At 38.2% G+C, this 18,921-nt stretch overlaps 1 protein-coding gene across 1 annotated transcript; it reads left to right on the plus strand.

Moving 5' to 3' along the window:
* The first annotated feature begins 850 nt into the window (after nucleotides 1-850).
* Nucleotides 851-18,407, plus strand: LOC106075708 (uncharacterized). The gene is made up of 10 exons (XM_056009170.1): nucleotides 851-963; nucleotides 6,190-6,279; nucleotides 6,399-6,498; nucleotides 7,691-7,810; nucleotides 8,557-8,634; nucleotides 9,754-9,814; nucleotides 10,693-10,808; nucleotides 13,478-13,610; nucleotides 16,546-16,601; nucleotides 17,898-18,407. The coding sequence occupies exons 2-10, from the start codon at nucleotides 6,212-6,214 to the stop codon at nucleotides 18,189-18,191; spliced, it is 1,026 nt and encodes a 341-aa protein (XP_055865145.1). The 5' UTR covers nucleotides 851-963; nucleotides 6,190-6,211; the 3' UTR covers nucleotides 18,192-18,407.
* The last annotated feature ends 514 nt before the right edge of the window (nucleotides 18,408-18,921 follow it).

Consider the following 18,921-nt stretch of genomic DNA (forward strand, 5'->3'; position numbering starts at 1 on the left):
GCTCTATACTGTCAACACCAGCCTCCAGAAGTACATGGTTATTTGTCATGTAGTCTTGACAATATGACATCATCATCATCATCTTTCCTTTGAATTTCTTGTGGAACATAGGGCCACAGTAAGGGCACGCCACTCTCCAAGGACCCTCGTTAGTTTTTTAATGGCTTCCCAGCGTTCTCCTGTCCTCTCGACTTCACCTAGCATCGCCTTGGTCATTTTGGTCTTTCTCTATAGTCTTGTGTCCTGGGGGCTCATTATATCATTTATGCCCATTATTATTCTAAATTGCATAAGGGATGTGGTGGCATGAGCAGTAAGTACGAGTAGTACACTACTAATGCAATACAAAGTTGTTTTACGAATGGTTTACATTTTTAGCATAAGAAATCTAACGAGACTTTTATGTCTTTTAGCTCGGCAATCTCTGCATCGTGACGATGTGCCGAAAATACAGAAAACAATCGCAAACCCGATCACTTGAAGATAACAACAAACATCGATATTGCTAAGAAATCGATTACGTGTAGTATTGATTGATCACCGCCCGATTGGCTTGTGCTCCAAATATCTTAAAAATGTCCTCACTATGAAGTCCACGCTTCTCTCCCCCCCCCCCCCCCCCCCCGCCTTTTCCCAAATAAAACCAGTCAAGTTTGTAGTTGCGTCATTGGTCACACTAAAACTAAGCCTTGTACCAACAGACATTACGGTTAACAGACTTGGTGGCTTCCCTCAATTACTGGACATGAAAAGCTTTTCATCCTCACTGGTCAACTCCTGGTGTTTGTGTCTGGAGGAGGGGGGGGAGGGGAGGAGGTCAGAGTTTTGAATTTTTTTTTACCCTCACGGTATTATCACATTAGGCAACAGAACAGTTTTGTTTCCTAGAGTGACCGAGTGGCCGTCTTCAAAACGCCGGTCATTATATCTGTGTGTGGTCAGCGCTGGAGAACCTCCTAACAGGTAAATGCTAAGACATTGCAATATATACTAATTCCGGTTTCAAATATTGTATCAGAGTATCCTTGTGCTGTGTTTTCATTCCATTCAAAGCGTTTAATTCACATCTCCTCCGATAAAACTGTTGTGGATACCAATAGACTTGTATAGTGGATAAGTATTGACTTGTATTGGTGGTTGGTAGAGTCCTGATCTAGTTGAGTAGAGATGTTGAACAATCCGTTAATATTGATGGTGTTAATTACAATAGCGAGTTCTTAAATACAACTCACCAACAGGACAAATAGTTTGAGTCTTAAGTTTTGGGCACCTCTGCACACTTTAGGCCATGTCGTGCCCGTAATCCCTAAAAGATTACTCTCCCTTCATATCACAAGAGTTAAGTTTTATTTAGTTAAGTTTTTAAAAAACAAAGTCTATTCACAGTTAAAATAATAAAGGTAGTGAAAATTTAATAATTTAGTAAAAATCTTTTGTAAATATTATATGATCACAATTTCACAAAACAAATCTTCGTAGACAACCCCACCTCTCGGACAAAGCCCAGTACCTTCCCAGGGTCGACACTATCGAACAGTGTTTTTAAGTTGTGCGCTCTAAAAAATTTTCACCTAATATCCTGGTATCTGGGGCAATCAAGGAGGACATGTTCCACGGTGAGACATATTGAATAGAATAAGATAATACAGACTTTGAAACACAACACTTCATGATATAAAGAAGGGTACAGTCCAGGTCGTCAAAATTCCCTTCCAGTCGTCTGCTTCGTAATTTGTCCGTTATTCCGTCTGACCTATTTCCGTTCTAACTTTTTAATGTACTGTCTTCGTCACTAAGGAAATACCCAGTTAAACCCAACTTCTACGCGTCTTACTATTGAGGCATTACAGCTTGTATTGGCTGGCAGAGAAATAACTTATTTAGTTGTTCATTGCCTGATGATTATCTCCTCGTATGCGCTTGGGATGACACGCTAATTTTTGAAACATTCCAATTTTTTTTTTGGTCCGCGTGGTGGCAGAGTGATGAAGCGCTCTCTTCCCAACCGAGAGATCTCAGATTCGAATCCTGTTGAAGAATGGGCGAAACTTCGTCAATTTGTGAAAGCCTTATGACTAACTAACTTTATTGGTTACTTGATAGACAAACGTACCTACCCTTTGTAAGGTTATTTGATAGACAAACGTACCTACCCTTTGTTTGGTTATTTGATAGAAAAACGTACCTACCCTTTGTTTGCGCAAGTAAAAGTACATGTTTCATTGTGCTGGCCACATGGCACCCTTATTAGCTTTGTCGATATAAACAGATCAGTGGCGTAGCTAGCAATGTGCGGGTGGTGAGGACCTCATGGGGCATCAAGTGTTGGGGTGCATCAAACTGAGGGCAAACTTCCTCTGTAAAACTACAAAACTACACATTGTAATTACATCAATAAAAAAAAGAGAGTGTATTTGTTTGGGTGATTTTAAAAAAGCTTATATCAACTCTGTCTGTCTGTCAGTGTGTCTGTCTGTCGGGCCAAAAGTTTGTACACGTTATTTCTCCGACACCAAATCTAGGATCAAGCTGAAATTTTTACAAAATTATTTCTTTTACCTGACAACACAAATAAAAAAAAAACAACAACAATTAGTTAATTAACTATTGTTAATTATTTTGTTTGGTATCTTGAGCAAGGGAAATAAATTATACTTGACAGATGAGTGGTAAATGTTGAATTAGTCCCCTTGAGGACTCGAGCCCGGAGTGATTTTTTTTTTAATGCAATTTAAACAAAAAGCGATCATGTAAACATTCACCAACATACCATCCTCTTCCCTCCCCCTTTCCCAACTGGTCCAGACACGTGACAGGATCATAGCGCATTGAGCGAGCTAAAAGGTAAACAAAAACAATTGGTAAAAAGTATTTCTAATCGCACAGATTTATCTTATCTTATAAAATACAGACGTTACTTCAAAAAAGAAGATGATTACGTCTTACGCGTGTTCCTAGGTCTATCGAATCGTGCATGTTAACTTATAACTTCTACCAAGTCATTGGTTTTCCTGGCTGGCTCAGGCAACCCATTCCATCCTCTAATAGCACTAGGGAAGAAGGAGTATTTGTACACATTTTTCTTTGTGATTGATTAAGTCTAGGTCTAGCCTAGATATAATGACATGACTGATCCAAACTAATTGATACAATTACAATTACAATTACTATAGTATATTGTTTTTTTTCTTAAAGTATTTTTTAAAGTATTTTTTTAAAGGAAACTACTCTAAGGGGAAACATTTTAAATTTTGTCGGGTAATTCTTGCTCGGAGTCTTCATTGTCCGGAATACACTGTCAAAGGGAAATAAGCAGTGGTATTTTAAATACAGAAGTTGAGTAATTGAAATCTGAATCGAATTGAGTTTTAGCCTGTGAAATATTAGGCCTGTAGCACATCAATCAGGGGTATGATTTAGTTTATATTGTTCCTTTGTGCCTAAAAATGTCTATGTAATTGTTAATGCAAAGACATGCATTTTCTGTTTATCACCTGAAAACGTTATTACAAAGTCTATTTGGATGGCTGCCTGGTCGTGCGGTTTGCGCGCTGGACTGTCGTTCGGACTTATCGATGGTCCCGGGTTCAAACCCTGCCCGCTCCCATCCCCCGTCGTCCTGCGGGAGGTTTGGACTAGGAAGTAATTATCTTCAACTCTGAAGGAACATCCGAAATAAGTAAAAAAAATTTTTACAAACATTTAGTTCATTTTAGTTTTAGTATTATTATTATAGCTTTTAAATAGCGCTACTTTCATGCCTATAGCATGCTCAGAGCGCTTTTGGTCTAATCTCATTTGTGGACCAGTGTGGGTGGGGGGGGGGGAGGGGGTATCTAGGAGAAGGTTTTTCCGTGCTGCCTTTAGGCGCTCAGTAAACACAACTCTGCCCGAGTCGGGTGTCGAACCTCGAGCCCCCTTCTAGGTAGCCAAGACAAGCCAAGTTCAAGCGCACTTAGCCTCTCTTATATCTTCTAGACCGAAATTACTCGCAATCAATTATTTCAATAGTTCTAAGGTAATATTTAACACTTTTACAATCGATTATGTATAAAATAGAAATATAGTTTGATTAAAAAAAAAATAATAATAATAAATTTTAGTACCATCATACGATGAGGATTTGAAGGGAAACAACTCATATATATCAAATAAGGACGTAGTGCTCTTTGTTAAGCACCTTTACCTTGTGGTACATTTTTCTTAGAAAAACTAGTCTTTTTTTTTACGAAAAAATTATTTTTTTGAAACATTAAATAGTCTTCGATAATTTAACAACTAATTTTGAACTTTTACCGCAATCCGTTAAAATATTATATTTTTTTTTCAATTTATAAAATGGATAGTGTACTTTTAATTTTTTGAGATCCCAACCTATTATAATACATGCCATCTTTAACTCCTCTATGACCCAGTACCACCTGCATAAGTACCAGTGACCAAGAATTACAAAATGAACGCCCGGAAATAAGCTTATCCTGGAGCGATGTTGCCCACACAACAGTTCCCCTCTCTCCAAACAGCAGATCTATCCAAAGAAACAGCATGGGAACAGCGGCGTCGCAGGCTCTACCAATAAGTATCACTGTGTGCAGCAAGCTGTCGGCTGCTCTTTTCCTCTCAGGGTTGACTCCCTTTCCCAAATTTAGGTATAAACTGCAACGCCACAGAGTTTTGAATTCAGAGTTTTTATTCTCCTTGGTGGATAGTCATCCAAGGCTAACTAGCCCCTTTAGCCCGAAGCCTACTGGTTGAGGCGCCAGTTACTTTGCCCCCTTTCTCTTGTTAGGGATAACAGTTCCCGCGACCCAATATCTTAGCCTTACTCGAAAGTTGGACTGGTTGTCAGAAGCTCTCTCTGAGAAGCATGCCATTGGAAGCATTTTATAGGTAGTAGGTAGTTTTATGTATAGTAGAGTTCGTATATACATTGCCACTTCCGGCACTGGAACCTTCCTAAAATAGCTACTCGGTATACCGGTACCTTAAATATTTAGTTTGACAGTTCAGACTAATTGGCTACAGTGTATCTTAATGTTTTATTATAAGGCAGTGATGCCCAAAGTACGGCCCGCGGGCCAGAAACGGCCCGCGACGTGGTTCCATCCGGCCCGTCGAAACATCTGCTCAAAAAGTAGAAAATCCTCTCCCTTAAAAAAAAGTTGAAAATGTATCTTTTCCTTCGTTAGGGCCCTCACTTTTTCTCTGATGGATTGGTACTTGACCTTTAACGAGTGAGCATTTATGAGTTTATGAATGGAACTCTGAATGTAGAATCTACCAGAAAAAATGACTGGATCTTTTTTTGTGGAACATGATAATTAGCCAGCATATTTGTTTTGTAAAGAAAGTCTGGCTGTTTCAAAAACAAGAACATATACAGTGGCATTATAAAACAAATATGAAGGCCTTCTTGGTTTGAGCCGCGTATAAATGATTGGTCAAACTACGCCTAGAGATTGCGGGGTCGATGGGAATATTTACCAAAAAAGAGACAAGAAAATAAGTTGGTGATAAAGGTTGTTACAATGTCGTTCAATAGAAAACAAAATAATTAATTACCAATAATTAATTAACTAATTAAGGGGCTCGGTGGCTTAGTGGTTAAGCGCTTGGCTTCCAAACCTTGGGTCCTGGGTTCGAATATCAGTGAAGACTGGGATTTTGAATTTCGGAATATTTAGATATTTAGGGCGCCCCTGAGTCCACTCAACTCTAATGGGTACCTGACTTTTGTTGGCAAAAGTATAGGCGGTTGGTCGTTGTGCTGGCCACATGATACCCAGTTCGTTAACCGTTGGCCATATAAGCAAATGACCTCATCATCATCTGCCCCTTGGATCGCAAGGTCGGAAAGGGAGAAACTTAACTTTTTTTTTTACTTTAAAATGTCGCTCACATTTTAAGTAGAGAAATGAAGCCATTGTTAGGCGTGTAAAAATGATAGACTTTAAATATCTCATTAATTAATGTAAGCACTAGATCCAATAGTTTCATATAGTTTTAGGTGAATTTTGATTTCATTTTTTTTTACATTTTTGTTGATGTGGCCCGCGACACGCGTGTCAAAAGTTAAAATGGCCCGCAGGTTGAATTAGGATGAGCATCACTGTTATAAGGCATCAAATAGTCTGAACATTGTATTGTTTTGGAGAACTACCAGTAGACTGACATTATCATTTCTTGTAGACAATCCAATAGGTAGACCAGTATGTACCAGATGGAAGACAAACTTGAAAGTAAGAACAACCACATCAGCAATCAGGAAAGCACAAAGAAGTAGGTAGTAACCAATACATTGTAGGTAACATCTTTAAGTATCTTTAGTAATATATTTGTAATTAAGTAGATCATGCCTGTGTTAAATTTTCATTAACGCCGCCCACTTTTTGATCCAGGCCAGAGAGTAGTCTCTTGACGGAGTGCCAGATTTCTGAGATTTTGAAGGTCTTGGAGGATACGAGGCACGTGCTTGATAAATATATCGTCATCTTTGAGGTAGCACTTTCATGCATATCTATCTATCTATCTATCTATCTATCTATCTATCTATCTATCTATCTATCTGTCTGTCTGTCTGTCTGTCTGTCTGTCTGTCTGTCTGTCTGTCTGTCTGTCTGTCTGTCTATCTATCTATCTATCTATCTATCTATCTATCTATCTATCTATCTATCTATCTATCTGTCTGTCTGTCTGTCTGTCTGTCTGTCTATCTATCTATCTATCTATCTATCTATCTATCTATCTATCTATCTATCTATCTATCTATCTGTCTGTCTGTCTGTCTGATCTATCTATCTATCTATCTATCTATCTATCTATCTATCTATCTATCTATCTATCTATCTATCTATCTATCTGTCTGTCTGTCTGTCTGATCTATCTATCTATCTATCTATCTATCTATCTATCTATCTATCTATCTATCTATTTATCTATCTATCTATCTATCTATCTATCTATCTATCTATCTATCTATCTATCTATCTATCTATCTATCTATCTGTCTGTCTGTCTGTCTGTCTGTCTGTCTATCTATCTATCTATCTATCTATCTATCTATCTATCTATCTATCTATCTATCTATCTATCTATCTATCTATCTATCTGTCTGTCTGTCTGTCTGTCTGTCTGTCTGTCTATCTATCTATCTATCTATCTATCTATCTATCTATCTATCTATCTATCTGTCTGTCTGTCTGTCTGATCTATCTATCTATCTATCTATCTATCTATCTATCTATCTATCTATCTATCTATCTATCTATCTATCTATCTATTTATCTATCTATCTATCTATCTATCTATCTATCTATCTATCTATCTATCTATCTGTCTGTCTGTCTGTCTGTCTATCTGTCTATCTATCTATCTATCTATCTATCTATCTATCTATCTATCTATCTATCTATCTATCTATCTATCTATCTATCTATCTATCTATCTGTCTGTCTATCTGTCTGTCTGTCTATCTATCTATCTATCTATCTATCTATCTATCTATCTATCTATCTATCTATCTATCTATCTATCTTTCTATCTATCTATCTATCTATCTATCTATCTATCTATCTATCTATTTCTCTCTATCTCGTTCTGTATCTATCTATCTGTCTGTCTGTCTGTCTGTCTGTCAGTCATGTTGGTCATGTTGAAGTTTACAAATTTCCAAATGTTCCCCTATTTGCAGGAAGATCCAGTGGTTGAGGTCAACTCACGTATAGTGTCCAGCTGGTGGGGTCGACACTGCTGGCCGGAGAAAAGAAGAAAACTCTACCGTTACATTGCTATAGTAACAGCCGGACTACAGGTAGCCACAACGTTGACCAGCGTAAATACAGTCTAAGTATCTCCAGTTCTTATATTTTGAACATTTAAAACCTAAAAAATTTGCAGTCATCTTTAGCGTTTGTCTGTTTCGGAAATAGGGGGCGCGGTGGCTGAGTGCTTAAGCGCTCGGCTTCCGAACCTGGGGTCCTGGGCTCGAATCTCGGTGAAAACTGGGATTTTGAATTTCGGGATTTTTAGTGCGCCTCCGAGTCCGCACAACTCTAATGGGTACCGGACTTTAGTTGGGGAAAGTAAAGGCGGTTGGTCGTTGTGCTGGCCACATAACACCCTGCTTGTTAACCGTTGGCCATAGAAGCAGATGACCTTAACATCATCTGCCCCATAGATCACAAGATCTGAAAGGGGAAACTTTCCTTTTTCTTTTTTTTTTATGTCCCGGAAGTAGAGTACGGGAAAAACGAACTGTGTGTACGTGTGTTTGGATGTGTGTTAGTGTATGTTTGTGTGTGTGTGTATGTCAGTGTGTGAGTGTGTTTGTATGTGTCTGTGTCTGTGTGTATCTAAATGACTTACATCAATATAGGCGATGAAATACAGTTATTTTATTCCATTTTGAAAAGTAGCCCCCCCCCCTTTTTTTTTTCCCCCACATATAAACCTATCAGTAAATGTGTTTACAAAAATTAAATAGATGCTATGTACTAAATATAACAGATTTATGTCTTTGATATCTAATGATGGGTTTCTTGTGACGAAATATTCCAGTTCGCAGCTTTGATTGTCATCTCTGTCGTGGACTCTTGGCCTAAAGAAAATATTTCAGAGACAGACATTTATATTGCCGTGAGTGTTAGTGTCAGTGTTAACAATTTAAAAAAATAATTACGAATTTCTTTTTTTTTTTTTTTCATTAACTCATATTTTGTTAGGTACGAAAAATAATTATGCAAAGTTTCAAGTTCATCTTTAGAATGGGTGTAGGAGAAATTACGTGTTAAAACTTTGAACCAGACGGACAGACAGACAGACAGATCGAGCGAGCTGATAAAAGCTTTAAAAAAACAAATCTTGTCACTCTCTAAGGCAGGCATTCAACGAAAGATCGGCAACAGTAAACGATGTATTTATTTAGTATAAGCATCAACAAATAGTAATAGTTACTAGTTAGACTTGGAGGTTCTTCTATAAAGTCACAGGGAGTAATATGTCTTTAAGTTCTAAGAGTCCTACTTCATACCAGAACAACAGAACAGACCACCGACACACTTCCCTAGTATCACACAGAACGGACCACCGACACACTTTTCTAGTATCACACAGAACGGACCACCGACACACTTCCCTAGTATCACACAGAACGGACCACCGACACACTTTTCTAGTATCACACAGAACGGACCACCGACACACTTCCCTAGTATCACACAGAACGGACCACCGACACACTTCCCTAGTATCACACAGAACGGACCACCGACACACTTCCCTAGTATCACACAGAACGGACCACCGACACACTTCCCTAGTATCACACAGAACGGACCACCGACACACTTCCCTAGTACCACACAGAACGGACCACCGACACACTTCCCTAGTATCACACAGAACGGACCACCGACACACTTCCCTAGTATCACACTTATTTCGCACGACGAATGTAGTCATTTATTACCGATAGGAATCTATTTGTTTATACTGCAGCGATTCTCAACCTTTTAAGCTCAGCGACCCCTTTTTACAATCCCCAACTCTGCCGCGACCCCCACCCCCCCACCCCCGGCACACACACACACAGCAATAAAAGAACAGACAAAATACAATCCATTTTTTTTCGATGGTCTTTGGCGACCCCAGGCAAATCGTCAATCGACCCCTCAAGGGGGTCGCGATCCACAGGTTGAGAACCCCTGGTTTATAGCTTCTTAAAACTTTCTTATTGTTTTTTATATTTTGTTTCAGAGTATCAGCATCATGTCCACTTTTCAGTTCTTCAGCTTCGTTCTTGTTGCCATGACGACAGGTTTGTAAATTTTTTAAATCAAGAATGTCTTGTTAACAACAATGAAACCCCCCCCCCCCACTTCAACTTATCAATATCTAAATGTTGTAAGAGTTAAATAAAGGTATACAAGATAAGTGTGACTTTCTGCCTGATCCAAGCAGAGACATTGCATTTTATTGTTAATATTATTTTATTGCTGACTTGACAATTTTTTTAAAGGTGCGAATGTCCTTTTAATTCCATTGCTGAAGAAAAGATTTTGTGCCTGGTGATAATGAACAGATTCGACATGAATGTTTCGGGCGATCATTCAGAGGTCAAGATTACTTCGTCTTAGCCCATGCCTACTGGATAGCAGGAGATTAGAGGCGGGCAAGATTCGAACCCGGGATCATCTTGCTCGCATTGCATATGACCTGGCAGTTACCAATCGAGGCTCTCTTGATCTCTAGCTTAAAGACCACCTAATCTTTTTGTAAATGATTTGTAAACTATTTGACATGTTTCGATGTTTGACATGTTTCGGACGTTTTTTTCGGATGAACTTATCTTATCTTATATGATACGGACGTTACTTCAAAAAAAAAGATGATTACGTCCTACTCGTCATGCATTTAGTCATGCATATTAACCAATGACCTAAACTGCGCCAAGTCACTGGTTTTCCTGGCTAGCTCAGGCAACCCATTCCATGCTCTAATAGCACTTTCCGAGTAGAAGAGAATTTACTTCCTAGTCCAAACCTCCCGCAGGACGAAGGGGGGATGGCAGCTGGTAGGATTTGAACCCGGGATCATTGAGAAGACCGACGAAAGTTTAGCGCGCATACCGCACGGCCAGGCTGCAATTATTGCTATACCATTTCTATTCAGTTTGATCGTTCTCTATGTCCCTAGGTCACGTGATTAAGCAGCAGTGTAAGCAGACTCTACACTTGTGGACATTGACCCAGCTGTTCATAGCCACCACATTGTTCTTCACAGGTATCTACTGTACATCCAGCTTAGTCCAGGTAATCACACACACCAACACCACAAATACAACTAACAAATACTTACATAAACACTACACACAAAAGTAGACACAAATACGAAATAGAGAGCCCTTATTTGACGCGGTTCAACAATGAAAAAGTCATGGAAAGATAACTCTTTTATTTCTTAAAGTCAGACTAGGTCCGGGGTCGGCAACCTGCGGCTCGCGAGCAACATGCGGCTCTTTGGATGTGAAGCTGCGGCTCTTTAGTTCCATACGCAAATATTATTTATTTTATCGAAAAATTATTTTTTATAACTAAGATTAAGCACTGATTCTATCTCTCAGCCACTTGTACTCTCTTTTCACCACACCCCTCCCCCCTTACACGCGTCGTCACTTTCGTCAGTCTCCGTGAAGCTCTCGGCCTTCGTCAGATGTGTCTATGTAGGTTTTAATTTGCTTTCTACGCAAGACGAATTGGTATCTTCACCACTCGCTTTGGCTGAGACGTAAAGTTTGTTGTTTCAAGTAATGAGTTGGAAGCGATTATCTTCTCGAAGATAGAAGCAATGTACAAGTAATGCTAATATGGCGAGCTTTGTGGTACCACTAGAAATTGCACAAAAAGGCAAACCATTTACAGATGATGAGTATGTCAAAGACTGCTTCCTACATGCATCTGAGAAACTGTTTAGTGATTTCAAAAACAAACCAGATATATTGAAAAAAAAATCAAAGGTTTGCCACTATCCATTAAAACAGTGCAAGATAGAATAGCTCAATTGTCTTCAAATGTAACATATTTACAGGTGGGAAAATTCAACTTTCTTCTGTCTGATCACTTGCTTTAGATGAGTCTTACAACATAAAAGACACGGCATAAGTTGCCCATTTTGTCAGATATATGTCTTCCCAAAGGTCCAAGAGAAGAGCTTCTAGGATTGCTCTCATGACAAACTAAAGAAGAAGATGTAGCGCATGCCGTGCAAAAATGCCTCGAAAACATTAAGGTTAATTTAAATAAAATCTTTTCAATACCAAATGATGGAGTCGGAAGTATGATAGGGAAAAATAAAGGGGCAACAACGCTTCTTTGGAGCGAAATAAACCATAACATTCTTACGTTTCACTGAATAATACATCAGGAAGCGCGTTGTGTCCAAACATTCGTTCAGTTTTAACAGCATCTTGTCAAAAGCACCATCGTCAGTTTAATGAATTCTTAAACGAAATGTAGACTCAGTATTCCGATTTCATTCTGTCCAATAGAGTGCGAGGGCTTTGCATAGATTGAAATGTTTCTCTTTGTGCTTGAATGAATTAAATACATTTCTAAATTAAAAAAAAAAGGCATTGATCACCCTGACTTAGAGAACGACAAATGGTTGCAAGCATTCTACTTTATGTTGGATATAACAAAGAAATGAAATGAGCTGAATCTGAAACTGCAAGGAAAGTAAAAAGTAAAAACCCAGCCAATGTTTTGGTAGAAGAGTTGTTTTGTTTTGAAGAAAAACATTCTTTTGCAGAAGATATTCAGTGCGGTAAGTCACTTCATTTTTATGTCTGAAGCAGTCTCACGATACAATCAGTGCAGCTTGTAAAACGAATTACTTCAGCATAAAAAAAAATCTGAGATGAATTTCTTGACAGATTTGAGCAGTTCATAACCAACAAAACTATTCTGGCATTCCTGGTACACCATCTCAACACAAATAGTAACGAAATCCACACTGATCCATTTAGAAATGATACTGGATTTCTAGAAATGTCATTGATCGATATAAAAAGAGAAGTTTTGTGGAGTAAAAAATTTATAGAGTTGATTTCAAGTTGGAAGAATTGGAGCTGAATAGTCTTCCAGATTGCTACAGTCAGGTGAAGAAGTTGGTATTTGGAAGGCTATTTCTCAATCGACATATTCATGCAAGCAAGCATTCTCTTGCATAAATATAATTAAAAGTAAAGTAAGAAGCCAATTAACAAATGAAAATTTAGAGTCGTGTTTGAAACTAAAAACAAGTTATGACCGAAATGTGTCCAAACTTTCTAAAACCAAAGCCATAGCTCCCATTGACTTAGTTTGCTAAATTGTTTGATATTTAAGTACATGTTAGTGTTATAAGTAAATAATTAACTGCTTTAGTTGTTACTAAATTTAGAAATAATTATCTAATAATGCCATATATATATATATAATCTAATTTGTTGCAAAAACACTATTTATAAAGGAATAAAAAGTATAGTGTGTGTGTGCTATTTGTTGTTGGTAAGAAAAAAAAATGTTGTGGCTCTTTAAAGCTTTAAAATTTTGTAAATTCTAATTTTTGGCTCTTCCGACTCAAAAGGTTGCCGACCCCTGGACTAGGTCACTAGAGTTACCACACGTAACTTTTGCAGAGACAGAGAGCGAGGCTCAGAAAAAAAAAGGGGGGCGTATGCTACGCCGCGGGTTGGCTCGTACAACAAATAACACAAACTCAACACATGCAACACAAAAAACAGACGAAGACCCAAGCACACAACACAAACACAATACACACAGCTCACTCTTAACAAACACACCTTTTTTTACAGCCTCTTTTAGTCCAAAGAGAAATTCGCAAATTACAATTAAAATTATTCCACTGTATTGCTCAAAGACTGATTTACCGTCAAAATAAAATATAGAATCTAAGGTCTATACATCTTGATACTTTTCAGGAATCCTCTTGGCGTGTTCAGGACGGTGATCACGTGGGGGGTACCTGCGGAGACAGCTGTGTGGACAGACATCAAGTGTTCGTCCTCTATTCCGTCTTTCTGCTTCTGTCCATTTCTACGGCCACTCTTGCAGGTATGTGTTGGTCAGTTGGCAATGTGGCTGTAACGCTGAACGATTTTTTTGGGGGGGTGGGGTGGGGGGGATAGCATGAACTTGCTGAATGCAATTTTTTTGGTGTTTAGCGTGATTTAGTTAATTGGAAGGTCGGGTCGAACACCTTGAATAGACATTCTACAGTCAATGCTTAATGGAAAATAAACAAACAAATAACAAGCTACTTTGAGAAGACGTCTTTTTTTTCTGATACTGTATCTTTCTCTACTAGCCGTTTCTTTCTCTTTTTTTCTCTCCCTATCTCTTTATCATGCTCTCTCTTATTATCTCTTTCTATTTCTCTCTCTCTCTCTCTCTCTCTCACTCGCTCTTTACTTTCTCCCTATATCTTCTCTTTCTCTCTCTTTCTCTTTGTCTTGCTTTCTCTCTCTCTTTATCTCTGTCTAACTCTCTACTCTCTTCCTATCCCTCTCATTCTCTTATACTGACTTTATAATTCAAACAACCAAACCACTTAAGTAAAAAGACAGATATGGGTATAGTTGTTTGGTGTGCGTATGTGTGGGTGTGTGTGTTGGTATATAAGATTGTTAAAATTGACCACACGAGCAGTGCATAAAAGCGGGAGATTAGAACATATATGATTTATGAATAATGAGGGTAGTAGAGAGTTAAAGTCAGCTCTGAGATGTTTTAAAAATCTTTTCAAATTGTGTTAGTTATCTTTGCTTCCGCGTATCAATTTGTGTTAGTTATCTTTGTTTTTGTGTATCAATTTGTGTTAGTTATCTTTGTTTCCGTGTATCAATTTGTGTTAGTTATCTTTGCTTTTTTGTGTATCAATTTGTGTTAGTTATCTTTGTTTTTGTGTATCAATTTGTGTTAGTTATCTTTGTTTCCGTGTATCAATTTGTGTTAGTTATCTTTGTTTCCGTGTATCAATTTGTGTTAGTTATCTTTGTTTTTGTGTATCAATTTGTGTTAGTTATCTTTGTTTCCGTGTATCAATTTGTGTTAGTTATCTTTGTTTTTGTGTATCAATTTGTGTTAGTTATCTTTGTTTCCGTGTATCAATTTGTGTTAGTTATCTTTGTTTCCGTGTATCAATTTGTGTTAGTTATCTTTGTTTTTTTGTGTATCAATTTGTGTTAGTTATCTTTGTTTTTGTGTATCAATTTGTGTTAGTTATCTTTGTTTCCGTGTATCAATTTGTGTTAGTTATCTTTGTTTCCGTGTATCAATTTGTGTTAGTTATCTTTGTTTTTTTGTGTATCAATTTGTGTTAGTTATCTTTGTTTTTGTGTATCAATTTGTGTTAGTTATCTTTGTTTTTGTGTATCAATTTGTGTTAGTTATCTTTGTTTTTGTGTATCAATTTGTGTTAGTTATCTTTGTTTCCGTGTATCAATTTGTGTTAGTTATCTTTGTTTCCGTGTATCAATTTGTGTTAGTTATCTTTGTTTCCGTGTATCAATTTGTGTTAGTTATCTTTGTTTCCGTGTATCAATTTGTGTTAGTTATCTTTGTTTCCGTGTATCAATTTGTGTTAGTTATCTTTGTTTTTTTGTGTATCAATTAGTGTTAGTTATCTTTGTTTTTGTGTATCAATTTGTGTTAGTTATCTTTGTTTCCGTGTATCAATTTGTGTTAGTTATCTTTGTTTCCGTGTATCAATTTGTGTTAGTTATCTTTGTTTCCGTGTATCAATTTGTGTTAGTTATCTTTGTTTCTGTGTATCAATTTGTGTTAGTTATCTTTGTTTCCGTGTATCAATTTGTGTTAGTTATCTTTGTTTCCGTGTATCAATTTGTGCTAGTTATCTTTGTCTTTGTGTATCTCCACTCTGAGATACAAAGTTTGTAAATACTTTCTTAAGCATTTAACGTTATATTGTAAAAAAAATATATAAAAAAACACAAAAGAAACAAAAGAAACACTCAACTTTCCTTCAAGTTTGTATGAAAAATGACTTGCAGACGACAACATGGCGAGGTTGGGTTATCTTCCTTGAGCTTCATGACAACACAGACGTGTTTCTAATGTTTTTTCTTTCTTGCACAATCGTGCACTGCACTCTAGCATGGCTACAAACCAGGGAGCGTAGCTAGGGATGTGGGGGGCCTGGGGGGGGATCTTCCAATTCTACCCCCTCCTCCCCCCCCCACCGTAGCTACGCCACTGCTACAATCTCTTAAAGAACTTTTTAATGAAATATGCCTTTCCAAAACACATACAATTCATTAAAGACAGTTTGCACTCTTTTGACCACAGTTGAATCAGTTATGGACGAGGTGGTCGGCCTCTCTCCATTGAGGTTAGAACAAGCAGATCTTAAACATTCCTTTATTCACCTTTCAGTCAGGTTACCTCAATGCCACCGAAAAGTGTCATAGAACACCTAATTCACAAAGCGCTGGTCGTGTGTGTGTGTCTATAATGTACACGCACGAATGTTATACGTATTCGCATCTCTATTGTCATAGTAGTAATGCTGAGGTGGTCAATTACAGTCAAACTGAATTTCCATTTGTTTGGATCAATAAAATTATCTTATCTTATCTTACCTTATCTTATATTTCCTTATCTTATCTTATCTTATATTATTCTTATCTTATTCTTATTCTTATTCTTATCTTATTATTATCTTATCTTATCCTGTCTTGTCTTATTTTATCTTATCTTATTACTATTATACATATATCTAAACATATGACCAAACAAAATGCTCTTTAAATCAGTTTTATCATCATTAGGCCTATACATTTAGAAAACAAACACTAGCCACTGAAAAGACATGTTCATATCATTGTAGGCCAAAGCCTAGTGCTCTATACTCACCGTATCAGCAAATCGCGTATATTATCTGTGAGCTAGGAAAAACAAAAGATTTTCTCCAAACTGTTTCCTATAAGGCATTTAATGTAAGGTAACACTGCCATCTCTTTCTCCCCAGGGTACCCCTACGTCGCCACCAACACCTGGTTTAATTCCGTACTAATCTCATTACAAGTAAGTTTTTTTTAAAAATCTATTGTATATAAATAATTGATTGCTGATCCCAGATTGGGTTTTGTTCTACCATCAATTACTTTTTTTTCTTTTATGGCAATTACATGGGCTCGATAGCCTAGGTGTGTGGGCGCGTTTCTTAAAAACGGCTCTAACGATTTTCCTAGAATTCTTCTAATTCAGAAAACATCCCTAACTTACACCTATGATTTGTGTCAGGGCCGGCCTAAGAGGCCCTAGTCGAAGCAATTTAAGGTGGCCCGAATGAAACAGGAAAACAAAAATTAAGACCGAAAAATGCGCAATGAATTAATAATCTTCCTGTCTCTATATCTAAATCAACCAATAAGTTAAATTCATATAGCACCAATAGCACGAATGGGCTTCATGGACGATTCATGATCACGTGACTAGAAAAAAGAAACAATGGTCTTACGTGTGTAGTCAAACAAGTAGATCTAAAGAGGCCATATTTGAGATTTGATCCATCTTTTGCAATTCTTTTGTCTAAAAAAAATAATTTCTAAGTCCTGTGTGAGGTCCCCATCAATCGGAGGCCCTAGCTGGCTGCCTGGTTCAGAGGAAATTCCGGCTACCGTCGCCTCAGCGTGGCGCCTCCGTGGAAACTTCCGCCAAGGGAGTCGGATAGGCTACGTACGGTAGCACACATAGCTCTCAGTGGGCTACCACACGTAGGATCTAGCGAGTGTACATTGCACGTGGTAGGGATGTAACAAAGGCCCGCTAACCCGTCCAAACTCCCACCGCTTCGTTCCCTAACAGGGCCATTCGAGCTGTGATGGTTCTCGCACGGGTGCGGTGGGACATTATAGGCATAGGAAGGGCCCCCACGCGGCTCGGACTCCGGCCTCGCATGGTAGAGGGAACTCGTGCTTGGCTCAAGGGGGCCGTGCCCAGCGACACACCTGGTGTGAATACATAATCACTTCGGATAAAGCGGGACTTCGGACAGAGAGATTGGTGAGGAGCCAATTTCTCATCCTGGCCATGGATTAAAGCTTTTCCTTGGTCAAGAGGTCAAGGGAAGGGGTCGTTCTCGGACCTTAGGGACATCTGATTCAGACTGCCTAGTTTAACCCATGCTTAAGGCCTACCCTGGTCGTATTGAATATAGATCTACCAATGACCTTCTAGGGTGATCGATTAAGTTTACTTTTTACCCTCTTTGAACTTAAAGGTCAACCCCCCCCCCCCACTTCCCTTTAATGCCGAAGTTGAGTTTTTATTTTACATTCATTACAATCAATTATTTCTGACTTGTGTCTCTGAAAACAGATGCTGCTCAGTTTCTATTACTTTACTACTTTGGTGGGACTGGCCATAGCACCCAAACTGACCCAGCTGACCAAAAGTTTACAATCCAACTCCACGAAACCACAGCGTCGTTACTCCACGTTCAACACCACATGTCGAAATAGCAGCCAAGTCACCGACACGGTTGCCATACGACCGCCTCAGAGGCGTCGCTCGACTCCGGAGATGGACAACGTGATGAGGCACTTGGGACTCCAACTCCAGCAGCAATATTTCAACACTTCTCAAAGTGAGGACATTGCTAGCCATTGCTGAACCTGAAACCCAAAGCGCTGGTCAACATTCATTCATTTGTTTTTTAACGTAGTACTTGTCTTGGTGATTAGTGTCAGACACTAGACTCGATTCCAACACAGTAATCGATCCTGACACATTACACACATTACTCGATTCCAACTTGCACGATTCTTTTAGTAAGTCATGTTACGAAAATTGTATGTTTCAATAAATTATAATGTACCCTTTTTTCCAAAGTCTGAAATAAATAATTTGTGCTTCATAACAAGTTTTCTTCTTTTTTAAAATCATAATTGATTGATTGATTGATTGCTTGATTGATTGATTGATATGTATAACATCAGACTGACGACATTTTGCCCTCGCTGATATAGAGGTAAGCAATGGCATCAGATGACCCCTGAAAGCCCGCGTGACACTCATTTGAGGCTCAAAGAAAAACCCTAGAAGAAGATCACGAACATTATCTTATCTTGCCTTATCTTATCTTGCCTTATCTTATCTTGCCTTATCTTATCTTGCCTTATCTTATCTTGCCTTGTCTTATAGATTACAGACATTACTTTAAAAAAAAAGAAGATAAGTATCTCCTACGTATTTCATATACATGTTAATCAATGACTTCAATTTTGCTAAATCGTTGGTTTTCCTGGCTGATTCAGGCAACCCATTTCCTTTCTAATGGCACTAGGGAATGTTGTGATTGTTGTGAACTTCTTACTGGGATTATACTTGACACAGAACGTAC

The sequence above is a fragment of the Biomphalaria glabrata genome, chromosome 13, assembly GCF_947242115.1.
Source record: "Biomphalaria glabrata chromosome 13, xgBioGlab47.1, whole genome shotgun sequence".
NCBI lineage: Eukaryota > Metazoa > Mollusca > Gastropoda > Planorbidae > Biomphalaria > Biomphalaria glabrata.

Bases quoted from the DNA above. Each gene is read 5' to 3' on its own strand.
- LOC106075708 (XM_056009170.1), top strand. From the start codon at position 6,212: ATGTACCAGATGGAAGACAAACTTGAAAGTAAGAACAACCACATCAGC. The intron at 6,280-6,398 runs GTAGGTAGTAAC...TTTTTGATCCAG, and splicing joins AATCAGGAAAGCACAAAGAA to GCCAGAGAGTAGTCTCTTGA. The intron at 8,635-9,753 runs GTGAGTGTTAGT...ATTTTGTTTCAG, and splicing joins AGACAGACATTTATATTGCC to AGTATCAGCATCATGTCCAC.